This window comes from Equus caballus, chromosome 16 (assembly GCF_041296265.1).
Source record: "Equus caballus isolate H_3958 breed thoroughbred chromosome 16, TB-T2T, whole genome shotgun sequence".
Lineage (NCBI taxonomy): Eukaryota > Metazoa > Chordata > Mammalia > Perissodactyla > Equidae > Equus > Equus caballus.
The window spans coordinates 17,295,785-17,320,175 of record NC_091699.1 but is presented as its reverse complement, the minus strand read 5'-3'; the positions used below and the strand labels follow the sequence as shown (position 1 = coordinate 17,320,175).

Sequence of the window (24,391 nt, the reverse complement as noted above, 5' to 3'; positions counted from 1 at the left end):
TAGCTGGGGAGGCTGAGGCACAGAGAGAGGAATTTGTGCCCAGGGCCCCTCCGTTGCTAAGTTGCAGACCTGGGATTCACACCCCGTCGCCTTCTGTTACAGCATGTTCGTGACCTGTACTGTGAACTTGTTTAAAGCTGGTGCTGATGTTGTGCACCTGGCCAACTTCCCCTAACTCTCAAGTGTCCCCCGATTTGTCACCACCCTCTTGCTGCTCTGGAAGCCATTGAGAGCGGCCAACGAAGCCATCAGTTCCGTTTACCGTGATCTGACATGACACGAAAGTGGCATCCGATTTGATGCAAGCTGCCTGCAGCGAATGGCCTTCTATTTTTACATTTCTCACAAATTGGAAATTACAAGGAGGCCAGGTCTTGCAGAGCAATTGGCTGTGGCACTCTGCGAGCCGGGGGTGTGCAGGTAGGTGGAACAGGCCACATTAGGGTGCCAGCGGCCCTCTTGGCTGCAGGAGGGGCCCCCAGCGTCCGGGGCCGAATAGGATCCTGGCACGCAGGCCGGACTGGAAGATGCAGGAGTTAGTGGCTGCCTCGGACAGTGACCTGCAGCTCTGCCCACCTGTCAGCTGCATAGCGTCTGCAAGGTCAGTGTCGCATGCCAGCTCCTGAGAGAGCTGAGCCTTGACCAGAGGGACATTCAAGGTCAGAGATGCCCCCAAAGACATTGACAGCAGGTTGCTTTCATGGCCTTGTTGTTTGGTAAGGAAGTTCTGTGCAGGGAGAGGGCGGCAGCCGTGAGGAAGTGAACAGCGACATTTGCTATCAGTAATGTGGTGTGCTGGAACTTAGTGCTGGTGACAATACCCCCCGGTTATCAGAACAGCACTTTACAGTTTGCAAAAAAAAAATGTTCTCGTAGCTCTTGTTTCTTTTGATCCTGTATGAAGTATTCCAGGGGAAGAAAATATGGTCCTTAATATCCTGGAGAGGAATCTTCTGCCAAACGGAAAGAGACCTTTTTTAAAAAACTAGTTTTCTCATACAGCCCAAATCAGAATGACCTTGACTCAAATGAGGCCTGTCTGCACGCACGTGAGTACACACACTTAACCCCTACGGAGAATTTCACCGTCCGCGTGCTCTCTCCGCTGAAGTTTGCAGCAGCCCTGGGAGCTCCAGGGGAAGGTGACCACGTTATTACTGCCGTGATTCTCTCTGTCCTCTGGAGGGGGAAGCTGAGCTCAGGGATCCCTGAGCACCCTCATCCCCGACCTCTGGTTTTCCAGCAGATGCGAATCATCTCGACAAAGCCCAAATCCGAATTCACCAGGGAGCCCCTTGAGAAGGTGGCCAGAGGGGCCAGATCTGTGGGAGACGGAACACAGTCGGAGATGGTGGGATAGCCTGGGAACATGGGGGAGGAGAGGACCTCAGTGTCTGGTTCTAACCTTCCCTGAACTCTGGCTGGAGGCGACCGTCCCCTTGGCCCAGAGTTGGGGCTCTGAAGTGTCCTCATTTGGTCAGGGGCCCCCCAGTGGTGGCCGGGGGAGGACAGAAAGGGGTGACTGCTCTCACACACACATGCACTCACACAAGCGTGCTTATCTAGACGGATTTGAGTAGAAATGAACACCAGGGACCCTGTGGGTTGTCTGGAAGGATCTAACGAACTGGGAAGGGTGTGGGGAAGCGTTCGTCCGTGAGCCTCAGGCCGTCCGGGTCCTGCTAGAGGAGCAGCCGTGTGGTTCTGAGTGTACCCAGCCAAGCGGGGAGGGGAGGACAGCCACTCATCCTGGCCGTTACCTCACGTCCCCTCTACCCTTGGACTGCTGCCCATGCTGAAGACTGTGAAATGCATCAGAGTTCCCTTCTGAGGTGCGGGGGGAGGCAGGGATCCCTGAGGGGTTGACGCGTCCCTTGGCTGCATGGCTAGCCTGGCCCTGTGCACCCCGTATGGAGCGCCTCCTGGACTCCAGTCCTGGGCCTCCCGAGGCTGCTGAGAACGATGCTAGGACGGGTGCTACCGTCCGCCTCGCCGGACGAGGACCCCAAGGTCCAGGGAGGGGGAATCGCTCACCCTGGTTACACGGCCAAGTGCTCACAGGTTTGAACCCAGGTCTGGCTGGTGCCACCCCTGAGTGCTTTTCCAGCCTCCCGCTGCCTCTGGGAGGCGCCTGAGTGCAGAGCGCAGTGCCGGAGATGGGGTCTTGGACTCACCGAGGCAGAGGGTAAATAGCACAAACCAAAGTGCCTGAAGCCCAAGGCCAGTGGCCTCCATCCTGCCTGCAGCCCTTTGGCCCCCATGTCGGATGCTTCCAGAGCTTGAGGCCAAGGACCCACCTGTGATTAAAAAGAAGGAGTGGGCTGATGCTGGGGAAGAAGTAGTCTTGCTAAAGAGTATCCGCTGAGGACGGGAATCAACGCATACGTGTGTTCCGTGCCCATTGTCCCTGGCTGGTTCCGCGCTATGACACCCAGTGATCGGGTACGTACAGGCCTGAGCTCGAGCCCTGACTGTGGCGCCGGCAGGAGCCGAGCTCTTTACAAGCAGGATCCCAGGTGCCTCAAGAGGGACCCTGAGGCCCAGGGAGCTCACGGTTGCCCAAGGTCACCCCGCTGACTGACTCCCGGTCCGCGGGACCCTGAGGCCTGGGTTGGCAGACCGAGAGAGGAGTGGGAGGGCCGCCTGTGGTGGGGCTGGCCTCGAGCCTCTGCGGTCGGTGGCAGGGTCCTTCTCTCTGGGCGTTGCTTTCTAGGCCATAAAGCCCAGGGGTTTGGACTGGATGCGGGCGCCAGCTCTCTGGGCGGAGGAAGGGAGGCTGCACGCCCCACTTCCTCCTCTGTTTCCCACTAATAGCCTCCCGAGACTAATGACTGGGGAAGAGAAGAGCCTTTCTCCAAACGGCAGCAAATGCCGCTAATGACAGCAGATGCCGCGCTGTTAATTATGCCGCGGGTGTTCAGTAAAACGCCAGCCCCGGAGGAGTTAAATAGCACCGCTGGGCTGGCAATGGCTGTGCCTAAAAGCTGTGCCATCAGCCTGGGCCAAAGCAGAACTGCCCCCTCCCCAATCTTGGAGCCAGCCAGGAGTCACAAAGCCTCGTTCACACTGGCCCTCTCCCCAGCACGGGGCCCGCAGTGGCTCCCTGGAGCTGGGAACATGGGTGGCTGCTTTGGGAGATGTTCTCAGAGGCCTCTGGGAGGTCTAGAGAAGTTACCTTCAGGGGCAGATGTGGGCAAACAACTGGACCAATAAAATTTTGAGCACCTACTGTGTGCTGGGTCCTACTGTGGATCATGAAGATAAACCAGGTGTTGTTTCTGCCCTTTGAAGCGCTGCTCACAGTCAAAACCATAAATTCTCTAAGTGCAGAAATGCTGTGTCTCCTGGCGTCTCCAGCACCCAGTATAGTGGGAGACACGTAGTAGGTACTTACCTCGATTTGATTGTCTACATGGCTCCTTAAGTGAGAGCCAGAAGCAGCGCAGGTGAGGGCCAGAGCAGGATCAGCCATGGGCTGAGTGGGGCAGAGGGACCAGCACAGGCACTGGCTCTCTTCTCTTAGCATCACTAACCCTGCCTTTCTGGACGGCTGGACTTTCCACTTGCTGGGTGACCATGGACAACCCGTTTGCCATCTCTGAACCTCAGTTTGCACATTTGCAAATTGAGCAGAGTGAGGGCTGTGATGGCTACAGGCAAAACTCTGTCTCCTAACCAACCCCAGCCCTGAACCCGGTGGATCACAGAGATTGCATAAATGTTTGAAAAGTGACATTTTGGAGGCAATTCAGCAGAAGGAGAGAACACGGTCACTAAAGGTGACTTCTGGTTCTTCTTGTGGATTTAAAATGTCACTCAAACCTCCAACCCCTTTCCAGTAGCTCTGGTCCCCTGCCTCCCACTTCCTGGACCTCGAAAGCCATTTCTCAGGGTTTTTCTAGGCCAGAGAAAGTCACAAAACCCACCCATTTCAGACGCCCGTGTTACAGATGGGTAAACTGAGTCCTAGGCCCACAGCTGCTGGGACCCAGAGCTTCTAAACCCTGACCCAGTGCTCTTTCCCCTGCCCCAAGCCGGCGCAGCTCCGCTGTTGAGAAATTATTAAATAGAGTTGGTGGAAGGACTCTGGTTGCCTTGACAACGGAGCCTGTGTCCTCGGAGATAATGGCGTTGCACAAGGCGGAGGGATGTGTGTGGAATGCTGATTCGGGAGCTGCTGGAGAGAGCGAGAGCGAGAGCGGAGGGGCCTGTGTCTAGGGTCTGAACTTCCCCGGGAAGGGGGCTCGGGCTGGTGGGGATGGGGGCAGCTTTGGGGACACTTGCCTTGTCTAGTTCCATCCTTCCTACAACCTCGCCAGAAAGGGACAATTACCTTCACTTCATGGAGGCGGCTCAAAGTAAGGGGAAGAGAGGTCAAGTGACTCTCCCCAGGTCACAGCCAGGCGAGGGGTGGAGCTGGGGTTTCAACCTCAGACTGATGTGGGGAGGGGAGGGCCTGGAGGGGGCACCCCCAAAGACGGGGAAGGGAGCCGGTGCTCGGAGCACCTAGACCCCTCTGAAGACTGTTGAGAGAGTGCTCCTGGAGACTGTGATGTGACGGCCGGGAGGACAATTCCAGCCCTGGGGTAGTGGGGAAACAGTAGGGCAAGGCAGCTACAAACATCAGCTTTGGAGCCAAAGTCAGAGCCGGCCCTGCCACTTCCTAACTGTGTGACCTTGGGCAAGTCACCTTACCTCTCTGAGCCTCCGTGTCCTCATCTGCAAAATGGAGATAATAACAGACCTACCTCATAGGATCGTGGTGAGACCAAATAAGGTAAGGTAGGTAGAGCGTGGAGCCTGGCTCCTGGGCATAGTGCAATCAACAGAGCTGTTATTATAACCAGAGAGGAGGGGCTAGCTAGAAGAAGGGTCTGCTTCCAACCATGTATTGCTTCCAATTTGTGGTGTTGGAAGAGAGGAACTGGCTGAAACAAGTACAAGAACAATAAATAACACGGCTCCTCATTGCAGGCTGGTGCATATCAGTAAAACAAATGAACAGCCCCTATCACCAAAAATACACATAAATATTTTGCATTCGGAAAGCGTGACTGACGTACCTCCCTGCGAATGTCCTGTGCCTCGAGCCTCTGACAGCCACCCTGGGAGGGACGGCGTTTCTCCGTGCAGGCGTCTAAATGACCCCGCACTGCAAACCCTTGTGGAAAATACAGACTGTCACCCACACTCTTCGTCTCTCTTCTGCACAGCTGGCGCCATGCATTCACTTCCCCGATTGGGGATGGGAGACCATGGGGTTAACACCCTGCGAAACCCCACAGGGCACCATTTGCATGCTGGTGGAGACGTGCAGCGAGCTGGCAGACAACCCCATTCTGTTTTGGAAGCAGAAAGAGGGTGCTGGACGTGGGCACTGGCTGCTTCCAGAGCAGCGGTTGAGAGCTGGGATCTGATGGCTGGGATGCAAGCAACCATTTTGTTTGTTTCCACAAACCTGTCTGAGCAAATCCGCCCCCGGAGACAGCAACCTGCTTCTGGATCCCGCAAAGGGAGGGTCACCTGTTCACTGCTGATCCGGAGGCTGCATGACAGGGTGTGAAGCCATGAGCCGCCCTGCACGGGTGGGAAAGGGGTCGGGAGACTCACTCGCTGGGCAGTGGACACAGTGACATTTAACCAGGATTTAAAGGAATGTGCTAATTGCAGGACAGATACACGTGTCCACTTTGTGAATCATGTTTAATGAACAGTTTGCTCTGAGAATTTGGTTTGATCAGCCTCTCCCACGGGCTCCCATCACACCCTGGTGCTGTTGCCTAATAGGTTAAGGTCGCTGTGCCTCCTGCCCAGGGCTTTTCCCATCGCTCTCTAAAAACAGCGCCAGCCCCAGTGAGGGGATTTGTTATAACATCTGCAGGTGTCAAGTGTTGACTATGTGCCAGGTTCTGTTTTAGCCACTTGACATGTTCTCCCATTTAATCCTCGTAGTGGCCCTAAATGTAGACAGTATCACCTCTGTCTTAGAGGTCCTGTGGTCACGGGGCATCCAAGCTGAGAGTCGGGGCCGGTGCCCTTAACCGCGGCCCTGTTCTGCATGCCCCTCCCGCAGGCGAGACAAATAAATCTCTGAACACTCTTTGACCTCCCAAGCGGAAGTTATTCATGAGTTTGTTCATTGTTCGTGGGTCTTAAGAAAATTTGCTCAGTAAACATCCCATTCTCCCAGATGGGCATGTTCTCCTTGCTGCATGGGATTTTTCACTTTACAAACAAGAGGAATGCATACTATAAAGACGCCTTTGGAAAGTGAAGTGAATGAATCAGGAACAGATGCGTTGGCTGAAGCGAGCATTCCCTGGAGTCTTTTAACAATAAAATCAGCTTTCTCTTGTGGGAAATATTTGAGACCCTGGAATCTGACCCTTAATCGACTGGAAATACACGCCCTCCTCATTCTTGCAAAATATTCGAAAGCAGTGTCTCAACATTTTTTTTAAATCCAACTGCGCCTGTATTAAGAGAACAATAGGATGGGTTGTTTTCCGAATATAAAATATAATACTGAGCGTGCTTTTTGAAACATCACCACCCCAAGAGTGTTGCCTAGCCCCTGGAGAAGGGGCGGTGGTGATCTTGTCCTTCTTCACAGCTTAGAGAAGGGACTCTCGGGAGTGACTGGATTGCACCATATATATTAGGATCGCAAACTCAAAGGCCATTGAGAGCCAGGCAGGTCAAAGATATGAGGAAAGAGGACAGGGACAAGATGACAGTCATAGTGGCACTTGTGGTAAACTGGAAAACACATCCCCACTCTCCTTCCAATAAAGCATGCAAATTCAGGTTTTAAAATTCTAAGCTGATGCCACGCAACCAAGCACCTGTGTGGGACCCATCTGGCTCACAGGCCACCAGCTTGAGCTCTCTGGTGCTTCTTATTGTGACATTGCGTGACCTTGGTCCAGACGGCTTATCTTTGGGGCTTCAGTGTGTTCATCCCTAGAATGGGGCTGATAAAGCCTGCAGAGCTGTCGACAGGAGGAAACAGAGTCCCAGGTGTGGACGCCTGATAACAAACCGTGTTGATGCCCAGGGCCACCGTCACTGCAGTACCATTCTGTGACACAGAGTCTGCTCTCCTTTTGGGCTGCTTGTCTGCATGCGGCTTATTGCAGACGGTCATCTAGCTTAGCCAGCCCCTGCTGTGTGATGCTGTTCTTTTTCCCAAATCTGAGTTCTTAAGGTCTTTATCCTAATGTCCTTCAGAGTCCTTCAAGCACAACTTGAACTGGAGAGAACCGTTATTTAACCCCCTGGTTTTCTTACAAGTGTCTCTTAAAAGGCCAAGAGCCATTGAAAAGAATGCCAGGTGGTCATCATGTCACTATTCCTCATCTGGATTAATCTTTTCTGGCTGGCTGAGCCCAGGGCCTTTCCAGAGGCGTCCCCTGGAACAGAAGTCCCGGAGACTTCCCCACACCCGGCAGAGGAAGGCAGGAAGGAGGACACAGCCTGGAACAGGACTGCAAGGGCCCCGAGGCTGGGCACCTTGACCTGTGCCCCCATGGGTTCCCGCCGTGCCGGCACAGGGACACAGGGTCCCTTCTCGGCAGGTGCCTGAGCCCTCGCTGGAGGCTGAGACCCATGGGCTGGCCCACAGCACGTCCGGTTAGACCCAGTGAAGGAAGTCAGCGGGGGAGGCCGCAGCCTGGGTTCCAGTCACAGCTCCTCAACCACTGCGACCCTGGACTCCGTCACCCACAGGTTTCTTACTGCTGAGACGTAGGCTCCCTCCCTCCCTGGGTCCTCAGGAGGGTTTGATGAGAGCACAGAGTGGAGCCTGGTTAGTGCCTGGGAAAGGAACAGCACATCTGTTTCCCTGCTTCATCCTCAGAGTTTCTTTTTCCTCTTTCTTCCTCTGTCTGTGTTCCTCCTCATCCCTCCTGGGCCCTTCTCCCTGTCACTCTGCTACTCTCTTCCTATCTTCCTCTCTCCTTTCCCCATCCTTCTGCCCCCTCTTCTCTCCCACCCCTCGAGTGCTCCTCTCCCCCACCCCCAAATCCCAAGCCCCCTTTGAGGCTGTCCCCACAGGGCTGCAGCGTCTGCTCTGGTGCCAGCCAAGGAGGTGATGTCTTTACAAGACGATCGAGAGTCTGCTCGCAGAAAATGCTTCTCTCTTCCCAGCCCTGTGACCTGGGGCTGCTCTGACCTGGCCGTCGGGGGAGCGTTTATACCACAGACATCAGCAGACGCCCCACATCGGGCCTTCGGTTTGCTTTCCTGAGAGCCTGCTGTTACACACTTGCCAGCACACCACTGCGCGGGCGCCCCGTGCCATCGTCTCTGAAGCAGACGTTTCTTGAGCCTTGTGATAACAATGCCCCCTGGACGGAGGGTGGAAGGCAGGAGAGCACGGATGCGTCTAGCACTGTTTGAGTGGCTGCGGGGGAAGCAGAGCAAGGTGAAGACCCAGGTCCCGTTCGTGCAGAGCAGGGAGTGTAGCTGGGGCCCTAGGAAAGAAGAATTAACTATTTGTCAGCAGAGGAGCCAGGTTGTGTGGAGTGACGGGGCCTTCGCCGTTGCCTCCTTCACGGTCCCAGCTCAGTCACCATCCCCCCACCGCCTCTCCCTCCCTCACACAGCTGTCAGACTCTTGCCAAATAGCATCCAATCAAGTCTCCCCATCTTAAAAGCTCCAGTGGTCCCCAAGGGACCCCCAGTGCCCACAGTGGGGAAGGGTGGTTGGTTAGAAGCAGGGGCCTTGGAATCAAGCTGCCACCTCCTGGATCCAGGACTGTGGGCAAGTTGCTGTACTTCTCTGAGCCTCAGTTTCCACATCTGTGCAGTGGGTCTCATGAGAGTAAATACGATCAATCATGAAATGCACCAAACACCTTAAGCATTTAATGAGCGTGCAGTGTGATCATCGTTCTTATCACAGGGTACAATGCATGTCCTTCTCCTGCACTCAGAGCCCTTTACTGCGACTGGCCACCTCCCCAGCCACATTGCCTAAATCGCCCAGTTCTAGCCAACAAGTCAGGCTCCTACTGACTCTGAGTACGCTCTGCATGGTCACCCTGCTCCCTCTGCCTGGAATCGACCAGAAGCAGTGAGGCGTGTGGTTCAGAGCAAGGATTCCAGTCCTCCTTCTCCAGCTGTGATTATAAAAAGAACGTCCCCGCTTCTGTGCCTTTCCACCAGCCCAGTGCCATCCTCTCCCAGAAGCTTGCCTGAACCTGGCCCCTCAGCAGGGCACCCTCCCTCCTTCTCTGGGCTAGGAAGAACTTATCACGTGGATGCTGGCTATCCACGCCATCTCCCAGCTGTCCTGAGAGCTCAGTGGTGGCCGGACTCAGACTCCGACTGGCATCTTTATCCCCTGCACGCAGCGTGGGACTCGACTCCCTGAGGTGCACAGTCGATGCGGGCTGGGTTGGACTGAAAATTGCCTTGAACGAAGCGAGGCGCTTGGTTGAGCACTGCAGACAAGCAGGGGCCAGAACAGATGTTAACAGACTACTGTCGGTGTGAGCGAGACAGACAGGATGAGATGAGAATGAGGATGGAAGTCAGAAGAGGCACTAGAAGTCAAAGCCCGACTCCTCTCCTTGCATGTGGAAGGAAACTGAGGCACAGAGAGGGGAAGAGATTGGCTCAAGATCACACAGCTAGTAAAGTGTGGAGCGGGATTCAAACCAGGGTCTGCGGACTCTAGAGTCTCAAGCTAACTGTGCTTCCTCGTCCCCTGTCAGCCCCTGGAAAGGCCACCTCCCAGCAGACGTGGCCCTGAGGCCGGTCTCCTGCCGCTGCCAACGGGGCAGTGTCTGCCCTGGAGGGGAGCTGGGGCTCCCAGAGGGATCGCCGCCCCCGGGCTGACTGCCTCCCAGAGGACTCGAATTAGAGCCCCAGCCCCAGGGGCCCGGGGAGAGCTGCTCAGCCCGGATCCCTTGTGACTGCGCGTTGGCTCCTGGGACACCTACACAGCATGCCCGATATGACCACGGTGACAAGTTAGCCTTTCCTGGAGCCAGACCTCAGAGGGTCCAGTGCTGGCAGCCTCTCTTGTAGGGGGTTTGTCCTGGAAGCAGTCGTCGGTTGGAGAAGGGCCACTCTTAAGCTCCCCAAAGTGGGGCCTAGGGGTTCTGCAGGCGCCCCATGAGGGGCCACAGAATAGAGCGGGAAGAGCGTGGACACAGGAGGCCAGCTGCCTGGGTTCACATCTTAGCCCCCTAGTTCCTAGCTAGGAGACCTCTGGCAAGTCCCTTTACCCCTCTGCGCCTCAGTTTACCCATCAGTAAAATGGCAGGGGAGTGTGGGGGTGATAATAACGAGTTAATATATACACAGTGTTTCGAGCAGGCCCCGGCATGCTGGTGAGTGTGCCCAGCTCACTTCCTCCCGCACTCTGAGCTCTTCTTTTCCTTCCCTCTTTACTAATGAAAGGTTGGGATTTTTTTTATGCAACCACAGAAGAAAGAGAACTGTGGCTCCTGGAGTCTGTTTCACCCAGAGGGGCAGTGAGGCCTCTGGCAGTTCTGAGGCCCGTTTTGTTCTCAGTCCAGTTGTTGGGATGCGGGTGTCCCCCGGCCTTCTCCTACATTCGGACTGTGGAGGCAGCCTAGGAAACCCGACTTCCAGGCTCTCAGAGGCTGCGAGCAGAGGGGAAGGGCTTGAGCCCCAGTGTCCTCGTTTGTCATGGGGCTGTGAGGCCAGCAGGTCCATCTCTTCCCCTCCGGGACCCAGTAGGCATGCTCGGATCGGTCACAAGGCCACGTCTAAAGGCTTCAGAGAGTGTCACACCAGCCAGTGTCTGGGGGGCACCTGCTGGATGAGCAGATACCATCAGACTGAGTCAGAGGGCCTGGGTTAAATCCTGTATGTCCTTGGGCAGGTCATTTGACCTCTCTGAGCCTCAGCACCGTTATTTGCAAAATGAAAGTACTAATCATCTTAGCTTCAATGTATTTGGCACTTGTTGGGCTGGGCACGGCGCTAGGGAATTCAAATCCAGCCCTTGCACTCTGTGAAGTGGTTACTGCTGGCCCTGTTCCCTGAGGAGGAAACAAACACTTTGAGCAAATAAGTAACGTACTTGAAAGTCACGCTGGGATGTTGTGAAGAGTAGACATCAAATAAATGCTGTTGAGATATGCACCCAGGTCTGCAAATGACGTCTCAGGGGTGTTGGGGCAGCTGAGGGGTTCGCACCAAGACACAGAGCTGCTGCCCTTCATCTCTTGAGTGAGAATGTGGAGTGGGCTGAGAGTTGGGGTGATGGCAGTCTGTAAGGATCGTACTATTTGTGTGTTGTATGACCTTGGACGAGCCACCAGCCCTCTCTGGGCCTTTTCCTTCATCTGGTAGACTGCTGGTGTGGGCCAGGTGTACCGGTGTGGCATGGAACAAGTCTGGACCAGGAAGGAGGCCCCAAGTCCCACTGGCTGAGGGTCCAAGGATGAGGGCCTACGATCTAGACCCCCAGCTGTCTGTCTTGCCTGCAGCTTGCACCCTGGCAAAGATTGACTCTTCGCCCCAGAGGAGTCCCAAGGCCTTGGAGACTTTCTCCGGCTGCCCCTTCTCCATCAGATCACCTTCTCCAGGGAGCCTTCCCTGACCACCAGGGCCACCCACAGCACCTGCCGTCCACCTGCGCGGTTCCACCCGCCCTCTAACCTCTGCACCTGGCCGGCAGCTATTGATCAGTCCTCACATCTGTACAACGTTTTGCAATTACAAAGCGCTTCCGTGGCTATTCATCTCTTTGAATGGGAATCTGAGCTGCTCTTTATTGAGCGCTTCCTGTGTGCCAGGCGTCCCTCTGCCGCCTCGGCCTCCTTCCATGCGTCATCTCGCTTCAGAGTTTTACAGCAAGCCTATAAAGTCTAGGGGTTCTTATTTACAGATGAGGAAACTGAGGCTCAGGCAAGCTGAATATCTGGCCCCTGGTCCCACAGGGGTTTGAATCGAGCTCTGTGGAATAGCCAGGGTCAGCCCTGACCTCCAGCTTCTGGAGCTGCTGCGTGCCCCCGAATCGGTGACCTTGCTGACATGCAGCTTCTGAGTCCATGGGTCTGGAGAGGGCCCACGAGTCTGCATGTCCAACAGGCTGCCAGGGGACGCCAGTGCTGCCCCACAGAGACCCACGCTTTGAGAAGCAAGGCCCTGAGTCACCAAGCTGTTTGCGACTCCTTTACAGTCGCCCCAGGCCAGCCAGCCTCAGTTTCCTTATCTGTCAGTTGGGTGAAGTAGCCTTTGGCATACAGAGATGGAATGAGGACTGGATGGCACCACACCTGTGAAGTGCCTGGCACACAACAGGCGCTCAATAAATGCTGGCTGTTCTCCCTGGCTGGGAGCTGGCGTGGGTCCTGGCACACAGCAGATGCTCACTAAAGCCTCGTCCCATTGATTGAGCCTGGCGTTCTTCCCTGAAGCGGAGAATAAACTGCATTGTTTCCCCTGGAATGAAGCCAAACCCAATATTAATTTTTTTCTTGAGCCGCAGAGTTTCACAAAGAAAGAAAAGCGAGCGGTGTGAGCGCGGGCTGCAGCGAGCAGGCATTTCTGTAATTACAGCCTGGGAGCTGCACGCAGCAGGGGCCAGCCTCCCCGGCCCGCCCTTCCCGGTGGGCATCCCTCCCCGCCCTGCCCTGCGGCTTCGGGGCCCAGCCCGCCGGACAATGGCAGCTCTCAGCCTCTGGCCTCCGCCTTTCCGCCCTTCGGCCTCTGCCTAAGCCCCCCCCCCCCCCCCCCCCCCCCCCCCCCCCCCCCGGGCCCTGGGGACAGAGGGGGATTGTCCCGGATGGGGGCCCCACGCTCCCCTCCCCGAGCCTGCCCTCAGGCCCAGGGCTGGGCTGCTGACATTGAGGCCGCCGGCAAGGCTGCAGGCCCCATCTCCAGGCTAGATCCCCGGCCCCACTCCTCCCACCTCTGCCCTAGCTGCCTCGTTCACCAGCATCTCTGCCAGGACTCCCAGCCTTTTAAGGAGCCTCCCTCCTCCCCCTGCCCCTCTGCAGCCTCCTTTGGGCAGCCAGGGGGAGACTCTTAAACGGAAGTCCGATCACCCCCACCGCTTAGACTCTTCCCCTCCTCCCATCCCATTGAGGGTCAAGCCTGGACTCCTGCTGTGGTCTCTGAGACCTGGGTGCGCTGGCCCCTGCTCCCCTCTGTCTAGATCTGTCCCCTCCCACATAGGACTCCAGCCACCCTCACCTCCATGCTGTTCCTCAAACATGCCTAGCTTATTCCTGCCTCAGGGCCTTTGCACTTGCTGTTCCTTCTGTTTGAAATACTGTATCCCAGAAAGTCACATTTCTGGCTCCTAATTCAAACTGAAAAAAATTTTTGTTCAGGCCAAATAAAACAAGCCCAAGGGCCAGTTTTGACCCATTTTGCCACTTCTGATCTACAGCTTCCAAAACCCACGTGTTTTCTTTTTCCTCCAAAGCATCTCCTCGTTCAGGATTGGCAGAGGTGTTCTTTCTGCGTGGTTTGGCCCCATTTTTTATCCATGGCTTTAGGACTTGGTCGCAGAGTGCACCCTGAGGAAGGATGTGGCACCATGGGAATATTTTCACCACTTTCCTGCCTCATGTCTCTTTCTTTAACTCCATCCTTCCCAGAGGTGCTCTGAGGGACTCTTCTGGAATACTAATCTGATCCATTATCACCCCTGTCCCATACCTGCAGTTGGTCCCTATGTTCCTTAGCCTGGCTTTCCAGGCCCTTCCCAGCTTCAAACCTCCCTACTTTTGTTCACGCATTTCTCTCCACTTGGAATGCCTTTTCCCTCTTTTTGAGCCTGACAAACACCTATTCAGTCTTCAAAACCCGGCTCAGATGTCCCCTTGCCTGGGGTACCTTCTCTGGCTGAATTCACGCATCCCTCCTAGGCCTGCGGAGTCTGTGCATACGCTCTTGCAGCGCTTATCACGGTACACAGGGAGAGTTCTCCTCCTGGGCTGTGACCTTGTCAACGTCAGGGACCTCGTCCCATCCGTCCTCGCAACCTGCGTGTCCAGCCCAGGTCCGTGGACACGTCAGGCTCTCAGCAAATGTTGGATCTTTCCGCTGGCCCCTGTTAGTTCTCTAATTCAAACTCTGGTGACCAGGGTGTAGATCAGAACACAAAACCGTTGAGACCGTTGTTCCCCCTCCGTGCAGGCACACAGCAGGTGCTCGGTAAGCGCTTGCTGAACGAATGCAGGAGTGAGTGCGTGGGTGGGGGATACAGGGCTTGTCCCCTGTGCATTCACAGTAACAGTGCCCGGCTGACAGCTGCTCCGGTGGAGTTCAGCTGGTGGTGGCTCAGTGAGCATCTGGAGGACCATGTGGCCAGATGCTCGGTCCACGGAACGTTGTCACCTGATGAGGAAGAACTGGAAGACTCTGGAAGGAGGCCTTGGAAAAGCGCCCGAATCCCGAGCCGGGGAGGCCTCTCCTGCCCCTGCTCCGCCGGCAGGTGGCGGAGGGCAAGGCCTGGCCCCACGGGAGGGAGAGCCCACGGTGGGCAGCTCCCCGGGCCAGGCGCCGAGCCTGTTCAGGAAAGAGGACAGGACAGTGGGCGGAGGGCTTGCCTCTGCCTCACAGGTCACAGTTTTCTGGAAAGATGGCCGGGCCCTTGCGTGGACGCGCCCGTGCCCATGCCTTCTGCGTGCTGCTTCTCACAAGAGAGGGACGCGTGGTCCGCCTGGTGGCAGGAGTCACGAGGCCCCTGGGGCTCTTCCCCGCGGGCGCCAGAGCCAGGTGGCTGCCTGGACGGCGCCGTTTCACCTGCGGGCCAGGCCTCCTCACTGGCGGGTCCTGTATCCTTTTCCTCCCGGCTGGGAGAGGTTTGGGGCTTTTTCTTACCAGGCTTTATTTGTCACAGAATAATTATTTTTTTTTATTAACCAAATACACAAATGTCCCACTCCTGGGTCTGATGAGTGAAGCTGATCAGCTAGACTCTGAGTTGGCCTAACAAGAACCCAAAGCAAAGGGCTTGGCCTTTTTATGAGCTAGTATTCCCATGGCGACCAAAAGGACCATTTCCATCGGGCTTCTGAAGATGCTGAAGGATGCTGACGGGCCTGAATCACAAGCCCTCCATACATGGCAGCTGCTGTCATCATCACCGTGACCATCATGGCCTTCTGGGGAAGCTGTGAACACCAGAGCAAGAACCCCCAATCCGGACCCAGACAATGGCGGCCCAGAGGCTGTTTCCCGAGCCTTTGCGGTGAGCACGTTCTTTCACACGCTTCCGTGCATGATCTCATTTAATCTCCACCCCGACCCTGGGGGGGGGCAGTGTTACTGTTAGCCCTGCCCCCCCACTTTGCAGATGAGGATCAGAGAGGTGCAGTAACTTGGGCCGCGGCCGTTAAGTGTGGGACGGAGCGAGCTCCTGCTGGTTTAGCGCTGGGGTGGTCTTGCTGCCTTGCATGTTGAAGGACCTCAATCTGAATCCTGAGAGCAGCATCAGTTTTATTAATCCGTGGCTTTACACTGTTGATCTTCACATGCTGCACACCTTCCGGAAGGAAAACTCCGGATACGGTTAAGTGGCTCTTCCTAGGGCAGTTAGAGGCATTTGGCTGCATCTGAATTTGCTTTCCTGTGTTCTGGAAATCGCACGTGTATGTCCTCTCGTGGTGTGTCCTTCAGAGCAGCCACTGTCTCTGATCCCTCTGAGCTTGGCACAAGGAGGTGCTCAGTATCCTCATAGAGAGGACCACGGAACACACTTCCGGTGAACTAGAACGCTCTCTCCCCTCACCCGCCGACCTTCCTCGTTGATGTCGGATGCTTTCTTCTCGGACACACACCAGGTTTCACCCTGTTGAACGCGCCCTGCTGTGCCGCCTGCTCGCTGGGAGCTGGGCCACAGCGGCACCCGGCTGTTCCCTCTCTCTCTTTCTCCACGTGGTGTCGGGCGGTCCTGGGGCCCATGCACAGCACCAGTTTCAAAAGCCCAGTAGATTTTGGAGTTTGATTTGAGTCTCCATGATAATCAGCAAGTAAATCCAGAGTGGATGCCAGAAGACGTTGTCCCACAGCCACGGGCCTTCCTGGGAACTGGCTCCAGGGGTGGGAGGGGTGTGTGCAGAGATTCAAGACTGTAGCAGGAGCCCCCTGAGCTGAGGTGAGCAAAACTGGGGAATTCATCTGATGACTATGGGCATGTGTGATAAACTCCGAGAGCAGGAACACAGTCTGTAAACCTGGAACGGCAAAGTAGAATACCTTCAAGACTCTCTCCATCTTTGAGCTCTGAATTTCCTTCCTCCCCAGCAGACCAGCTCTCTCTGCTACTCTGGGTACAAGGTGGCAGAAACGGCTGCCTCAGAGCTCCCAAGTCGCTGCAGAGGCCAGCTTTCCTTCTCAGTCCCAGCCAGACGCCCAGGACAGGGCTTTGACTGGCTGGACAGAGTCAGGTGGTCAGACCTGGTCCCAGGTGACTGGAGCATTTTGAACAAACAAGGCAGCTGGAGCCCACAAGGGTAAATCATGGAGATGCTTAAGGGCATCATTGTTTTGGCAGTTAATGGTTGACCCCCCCAAAAGGGGGTCCACTGTGGCTTCTCCCCTGCGCATCCCAGGAGCCCCTATTGACCACGGAGCCGGGTGCCTCTTTCGATTCCTGATCAGGGGAGGCGCTCGCCCTCCCTGAGTATAGACTCACTCTGACGGTGCCCAGGCCAGCATCTAGACAGGCACCAGAGACACACCTGTGCATCATCCTTGAGAACAAGAAGCGGGGCTGGCGGTCAAGTTTGGATTGTCTGAAGATGGTCTGGTTTTCCGTGACTCTAGGAAGAGACACTGGCGTTTGGTAATGGGGACTGCATGCGAGGGGCCGGAGGGCACGTGCACAGCGGACAGGGCCCCCAGCCGGCCGCGCTGCCCGAGGAGGCCACCTGGGGCGGGCCGGGCCCACGCGCTTGCTCTGGCTCAGCTCCTACTTCTGAGAGGCCACAGCCCAGTGCTTCCCATGTTCCTGGTTGCTATGAGGGTTCCATAAGTTTATTCTGCATTATTTTATTTAAAAGTTTTTGTAGAAATTTAGAAATATATTTTATTTATGCATTTTAGTAGAAATTTAGAAATGATTCTAGAAATCCAGCAAAGGGCAAAAAAGAAAACAAGAATCACTTACAAATTAATCACTGTTTATCTTAAGGTATAGCCTTCCAATGTTTTAGGATTTTTTTAAATGAACAGATTTGGGGGGCGGCCAAAATAGGACCATGCTGAATAAACTCTTTGGCAACCTGCTTTTCTCGCTCCACAAAAGGAGGTGCTTTCTCCCGTGTTCTTACATGATCTTTGATAACCTCTCTGCCAGGTGGGGTGGAGGACGGAGGAAAGTACCAGCTGCCTTGGTTGGCTCCCAGCGGGGCCCGGAGAGCGGCAGCGCCTCTGTCCGTTCTCTTTTCCTTCTGATAGAATGATGGAACGTCCCCCTCACGTTGCCCTCATGCCCACCCTCAGCCCCTCCAAGGCCAGCAGGCCCCCCTCCTGCATGTCCCCAGCACCCCGCGGGCCAGCGCCACGCTGCACGGCCTCGCTGCGGTCACCCTGGCTGGTGGCTCCACGGGGCTCCGACACAGCACCGAAGCTGGCGGGCCGCCTGCACCCTGCTGCCCCCTGCCGGGGCTGCCATCAGCCGCCAGCCGGCCCACCGTCCCTCCTCCCTCTGCTCTGCAGGCCGTCACCCGGGACTCCCAGAGCGAGCTGCCCTGGAGCTGACTCACCGCACAACATCCTCAGGTAACGTGGACAACCAAAACGGTCACAACCGTTGAGGGCGTTCTTGTTCTAAACGGATCGGGGAAGCGCTCTGACAGCCACGAACGCCCATTTGTGCCATGATTCTACAAGCCAGACAGGATCACCCCCATTTTACACATGGAGAAACTGAGGCTGGAGCACTCAGAAGTGGTACTCAGGGTCACTCAGCTGGGAAAGGGCAGCCTGGAGACCTGAACCCAGGGCTGTCTGAGTCCAGTGCCGCACGCCGCCCCCGACCCCACGCTGCCTCTGAACTGCAGAGGAGAGAAGGGCGCAGAGTGTGGATAGGACATCTGGGGTGAGCGAGGGTCGGAGAGGCCATCTGAGCCAGTGGTCCCTCCCCACCGCAGGGCTGGGGCAGGCTCCCGGCAGAAGAATCTCCTTCTGGGGAATTTGTTAAAAGTATAGATTCCGGGCTCATCTCCTAGAGATTCTGATGTAGCCCATCCAGGGTGGGACCCGGCAATCTGCGTCTTCACACAGCTTCCCAATGACCTGGAAACATGGCCAGGCTTGGGAACTGCTGATGACGTAGCAACATGTCCGCACCATTTGCCAGGCACAGGGTGCCTCGCTGAATAAGAGAAGAACCACCACCTGATGAGGACGTACTATTGTCATCCTCAGTTTAAAAGATAGGGAGAGGGACGCCCAGAGAGGTTCAGAAGTTTACTCAGAGTCATACAGCTCAAAGATGGTAAAGAGGACTTTGATCATGATCGGAGTCTGAACTCATATACCACCTTCACCCACCACGTGCTGCCAGGACACCTCCCTACTCAGCCCATGTCAAGTCCATTGCTTACTCCGGCCGTGGCTCTCATGGCCTCAGAGAAAATCAAATCGCATCCTGGGAGGCAAATGTGAGGAGCACTCAGGATTTCAGTCTGGCAGTTTGGGCCTCTGGGGCTTCTCTCTGAGCGGGACACGTCACGGAGGGCACACCACACAGGCGACCGCTGTTGAAGCGTGTGCAGGAGGTGTCAACAGACCCCATGCTCGCACTCTGTCTTTGGAAACATGAGGCTCTGTCCTTCCTCCGGGAGCAGGGCTGGCGGGCAAGGAGGGCTGGCGGGAGAGCCTGCTCAGCGCTAGTTGTTTGTGGGTTATTTTATTTTCGTTATTTTGGGGCAAATCCAGCATCGTGCCACCCTCCTGTGCCTGTCACCCCGGCCCTCTCTTCTCCTAGGGTGACCTTGAGCCGCAAAGCTGCTGTCCACGTGGACCGGGGCCGACAGCGCGCGTCCATCCGCCAGGACCCCTGCCTCCAAACTGCGAGACATGGCGACCAACGGCAGCAAGGTGGCCGATGGGCAGATCTCCACGGAGGTCAGCGAGGCCCCGGTGGCCAACGACAAGCCCAAAACCCTGGTGGTCAAGGTGCAGAAGAAGGCGACGGACCTCCCGGACCGGGACACGTGGAAGGGCCGCTTCGACTTCCTCATGTCCTGCGTGGGCTACGCCATCGGCCTGGGCAACGTCTGGAGGTTCCCCTACCTCTGCGGCAAGAACGGTGGAGGTAGGTGCCCACCGCTGGCCTCCCGGCTGGGCCACCCCACAGACGCATCCTGATTGGGCATTTTCTGGGGAGACCTTAGGGGAAGGGATCCCCTGAAGACTCCAAAGTAAGAACCAGGCCCCGTGTCCTTTTTCTCATCCTTTTACCAAAGGGCCGTGGTCCTGTGTCCATGAAACCTGGACGTTCACGTCTTCGGTTTGCAAAGTGTGAGGATGTGGTTTGAGCACAGGCTGTCCTGGCCACGGCCTGGCTGTGCCGCTGCTTGGGGCAGAGTGTGTGGAGATCGTGGCGGGGACCCCAGAACGCCCCACCTCAATGCTCCCTCTGGCCGGGGTTCTCCAGAGCCCTGGGGCCACGAGTATCTCTTCTCCACCCCGCAGGCGCCTTCCTCATCCCCTACTTCCTCACGCTCATCTTTGCGGGGGTCCCGCTCTTCCTGCTGGAGTGCTCCCTGGGCCAGTACACGTCCATCGGGGGCCTGGGGGTGTGGAAGCTGGCCCCCATGTTCAAGGGTAAGTCTGCAGGGTGGGCCTCGGGGCGTGGTGGTGCTCTTGCTCACAGGATGGTGGTGAAGCCGGGGCCTTCCCGACACCCCCGGCCCCGCTGGTCTGCATCTGAGCAGAGGGGAGCCCCTGCGAGGGGCCAGGTGGTGGATGACGACGCCCGTCGGAGCCCAGGGTGTGGAGTTGGAGAGGAGGCCCCGTCCAGAGGCCCTGCCCTCTGAGCTCTCCCTGGCCAGGGCAGGGTGCCGCTCTCTCTGCTGCCCGCTCAGTGCCTCGCAGACACTCGGGGGGACGCGAGGGGAGTCACTCTTGCCTGCGCCACCTGCCGCCAGCCCGTGCGGCCCCAGACAGGTCGGGCACCCTCCCTTGCCCCCATGTGTGTGACCTCAGCCAAGCCCCCGCCCCTCTCCATGGTCCGGAGATTGTAGACGTCGTGGAAAATGATAGCGACGACCTGGACGGGACCATTATTATTATCGCTCTATTAAGTGAATGTCGTGCTGGCGCGTTGACCCCCAGGTGTGGGCCTGGCCGCCGCCGTGCTGTCCTTCTGGCTGAATATCTACTACATTGTCATCATCTCCTGGGCCATCTACTACCTGTACAACTCCTTCACCACGGTGAGTGCCCCCATGGCCCGCCCCGCAGGGAGCCGGCCCCGGAGCCCAGCCTCCGTCAGCAGGGACTGCCCTTCTGCCGCCAGGGCAGATCCTCTGGGCAGGGGTCGAGGGGCGAGGCTTGTCTCCAGCCGCCCTGATCTCCCACAAGTCTAGCACTGCGAACTGAGCACTGTGATCTGAGCACCCACTAGGGCCAGGTGCTGAGCCAGGCACTTCGTGTGGGCTAACAACTACTCCTCCTGCCACCCCTCCTAGGTGGGCATCGTTGGCTCATTTCGTGTGGTCCCAGACGGCCTGGGTTCAAATCCCGACCCTAGTATATACCAGCTGTGCAACTTCAGGAAAGAGACTTAACCTCTCTGAGCCACATTGCCCTCATTTATAAAATGGGGGTAAAAGTGAAACTTGCCTCCCAGGGATGTTGTGAGGATTGAGGAGTAAATATGTGTAAAGCCCTTAGAACTGTCCTTGGCCAAGAGCAAGCCCTGTGAGTGTTCACTGCTGACGTCAGTGTGCAGAGCGTCAAATGGGTGAGATCTCTTAGCCAAGGTCACGTAGCTGGGAAGTGGCTCCAGGGTGGACACACGAGACCTTACGGTACGACTTGGAAAGCTAGTTTTCAGAGTAAAAAGGCCAGGGTTCAAATTTCAGCTCTGACACTTAAGAGCTGTGTGATCTTGAGCAAGCTGCTGCCCCTCTCTGATCTGTAAAATGGAGATCACAACACGTCCCATATCCGGGAGCTGTTGGAACAGGGAGTCTAGACAACAGCTGTGAGGAGGCTGGGGGACGTGAGGGTGGACAAGGTGGGCTGGGGTCGCTGTTGCCAGGACCTGGGGCCTCAGTGGGGTTTGTCTGTGCCACTGTGTCCTTACAGACGCTGCCGTGGAAGCAGTGTGACAACCCCTGGAACACTGACCGCTGCTTCTCCAACTACAGCATCGCCAACACCACCAACATGACCAGCGCCGTGGTGGAGTTCTGGGAGTGAGTGCGGGGTGGCCCTCGGGGGCAGCGTCAGCCTCGAGGGCGGTGGAAGAGTTGGGGGAGGACTGTTTGTGGAGACGAGGGCGGGGCTGAGGACGCCACCAGGAGGGTGAGGCCCTGTCCTCCCCTGGGGGGAGCTGGACTGTGGACAGCTGCTGGGCACGAGCTCTGGGCGTTGGTAGAGACCCAGCTCCAGATGAAGCCACGGTCCAGTGGGGAGAATACTCCCCACCCCCCACCTCCCTCTCCCGCCACCCCTGGGATCCCGCCGGTGGTCAGCCCAGCTCGAAGCTGGAGGGCGAGGGATCCAGGACGTGGTGGCCATCAGCCTCCTGGGCAGGGAGCGGGTGGAGGAGGGGGGAGGCTGAGCCAGCGAGGGGACAACCAGTACAGGCCGAGAGGAGCCGCCAGGAGAGGCCGACAAAGTCCCGATTTGTCCTGAAGACCAGTCCAGTCTCCTTAGAATCCGGAGTCACTCAGAATAAAGACACACACATCCCCCAGTCCTTAGTGAAGGCCGTGCTGACTGTACCTTCAGGGGAGCGCGTCACAGAAGATGTGTGTTGGGACACTGATTTTACAAAGGGAGCTCCCGGGACCCAGGTCCCTTTGACATGCAGGAGGCAGCTGTGTTCGGAAGCGCGAAAGGGTCCGGGAGCAACCTGAGGGTCCCGGTGCCCCTTGGCTAAGCTGCCAGGAGGAGCTGTCCTCGGGAGGCGTCAGAACACGTGAAGCCAATCGCTTTGTGCTGAAATGTCCTTGGCTGGGCTGTCTCCTTACAGATGAAAATCAGATTCTGCTCCAGCTGGTTCTGCCTTCCAGCATCTTCCACACGCAACCCTCTTGCACAGGTTCAGGCTTTTCATTCAGCCATTTGTTCAACAAACATTTCTTGAGCACCTACTGTGTGCCAGTCTGCTTAGAGACAGGGATGAGCAAAGTGGCAGTGACACACCAGATGACCAGTGCTCAGAGAGGGGACACACGGGAGGTGGTGGGCCCAGGTGAGGCCTGCATCTGAGGATGAAAACCAACGCAGGGAAGACAGGTGTTGGCGGAAGGAAGAGCATTGTGAAGGCTGGGAGCAGGCCGGTGAGGGCACGCGGGGGTCCAGACTGATGAGAGGGGGCCGTGCTGAGAGCTGGGCTGGAGAGGGAGGCAGGGCCGGCTTCTGCAGGCCTTGTGAGGTCCCCTTCCTGCTGAGAACCACAGGGAGCCATTTGCTGCCGGATCCGAGCAGGAGACGGACATGAGCAGACTTGCAATTTAGAAGGAGCCCTGGGGCTGGAGTGGGGACAGAGCAACACGAAGGAAGGGGTCTGTAGGAGGGCTGCAGCCATCCAGGGGAGCAGTGATGGCAGCAGGACGTGGCACTGCAGGTCCCTTGAGCAGACAGCACTATCTACCGATTAGTATGCTGGGCCCCTCCGTCCCCACCCCGCTCTTGCATCTCGGTGATCACAGCTGTCAGCACAATCACGGTGGAGGGTCCACGCCCTGGGCACCCCCGGGTCACTCCAGCTCCCGCCAGCCCCCGTGACTGTCTCCTCTCTCCACTGTCCCACCAGGCGCAACATGCATCAGATGACAGACGGGCTGGATAAGCCAGGGCAGATCCGCTGGCCTCTGGCCATCACCCTGGCCATCGCCTGGATCCTTGTGTATTTCTGTATCTGGAAGGGTGTTGGCTGGACTGGAAAGGTAAGGATGTGCACAGTGGGGGTGGGAGGGTCTCTGTCCTGGCAAGGAGTCTGCATCTCTCAAGAGCCCTGTCCAGCCTTGGTTGAGCAGCTCCCTTCATCTCTCTGTGTCTCCGTTTCCTTTCCTGTAAAATGGGAATAATAACATCACTCTGCTTCTGGGCAGCTGTGAGGATTAAAGAAAATAATGCAAGTCAGGCCCTTAGCGCAGCACCAGGCTCACGGCAAGTCCCTTGAGAGGCCCCTGGTCCTGAGGGAGCCATCGCAAAACAGAGGCAGTTGTTGCTCATGGACCATTGACCAAACTGTGCTGTGCCAAGCCTTGTTCTCGGTGTGGGCAGTCCAGACCTGGACACTGGCTTCACATCCCAGCCTTTGAGGAGCGAGAGAGACGGCCTGATTAATGCTTAAATACTCAGGCCCTGTATGCAAACCGTCCTGAGTCCACATCCCAGCTCGACCATTTACTTAGCTGTGTGACCTCGGGCAAGTCACTTCACCTCTCTGAAACTCGATTTCCTCCTCTGTAAGATGTGGCTAATACCTGTGCTTATCCCTTGGTTTCTCGTGCCAATCAGATGAGACGGTGATTTTGTACAGAACTGGGCAGCTAGCAAGGGGAGTTGTGTTTTTGTTTTTGTTATGGGCAAGGGCAGAGCCACGCCCAGCCTGGGTGTCCAGCCTGGGGACATCCAGGGACCCTGCTGATCAAACTGGGGGGAGAGGAACTGGCCTCGTCCCCATCCCTTTCCCCCTTCAAGCCCCACCCCAGGAGTCCAGGGACAGAAGATGGCCGTCTCTCTCCCTGGCCCTGGCCTGGAGGAAACTGAGGGCAGTGTGTTGTCTGAGGTCTTACCAGGAGAGTGGGAGAGAAGGGATTTGAACTGAGTAGGGCCGCAGACAGGGAGGGGTGGACCACCCGAGAAGCTGAACTGAGCAGAACAGAAGCTTAGCGGATTCCAGCTTTGGGCGTGGGCACCGCTGCTGAACAGCCACCCTGTTTCGGTCTGGTGGGACCTTGGGACCCGGCGGGCTCTCAGATCCAGGGCTGGGGTACAGCCTCTCTGCTCTGTCCCTAGACTAGGCTGGCAGGAGGTGGGCCATGTGTCTCCCGGCCCAGCTTTCAGAGGCAGAAGAATGGAGCGCCTAAGGGCTGTGGAAGAGACAGAGCTGAGTTTGGATCTCAGTGTCCTGGTTCCTAGCTGTGTGCACTCGGGCACGTCATTTCACTTCTCTGAGCCTCAGTCTCCGCATCTGTTAAATGGTCACAATAATAGTACCTTACAGGGTTGTCACAAAGATGGAAGGGAATAATCTATG

The 24,391-nt window shown here is 56.7% G+C and overlaps 1 protein-coding gene across 4 annotated transcripts in view; it reads left to right on the top strand.

The window, feature by feature from the left end:
• SLC6A1 (solute carrier family 6 member 1) overlaps positions 1–24,391 on the top strand; it is a 42,558-nt gene that overhangs the window by 4,926 nt on the left and 13,241 nt on the right. For 3 of the 4 annotated variants that reach the window (XM_023619968.2, XM_023619969.2, XM_005600373.4), the window contains 6 exons: positions 17,659–17,721; positions 18,932–19,261; positions 19,642–19,773; positions 20,284–20,384; positions 21,262–21,371; positions 22,940–23,072. In XM_023619968.2, the coding sequence (XP_023475736.1) occupies positions 19,024–19,261; positions 19,642–19,773; positions 20,284–20,384; positions 21,262–21,371; positions 22,940–23,072 (714 nt within the window). In that variant the 5' untranslated portion in view covers positions 17,659–17,721; positions 18,932–19,023. Of the gene's footprint in view, positions 1–1,869; positions 2,443–17,658; positions 17,722–18,931; positions 19,262–19,641; positions 19,774–20,283; positions 20,385–21,261; positions 21,372–22,939; positions 23,073–24,391 lie in introns of those variants that run through there. The other variant, XM_070238434.1, reaches the window with a different exon arrangement.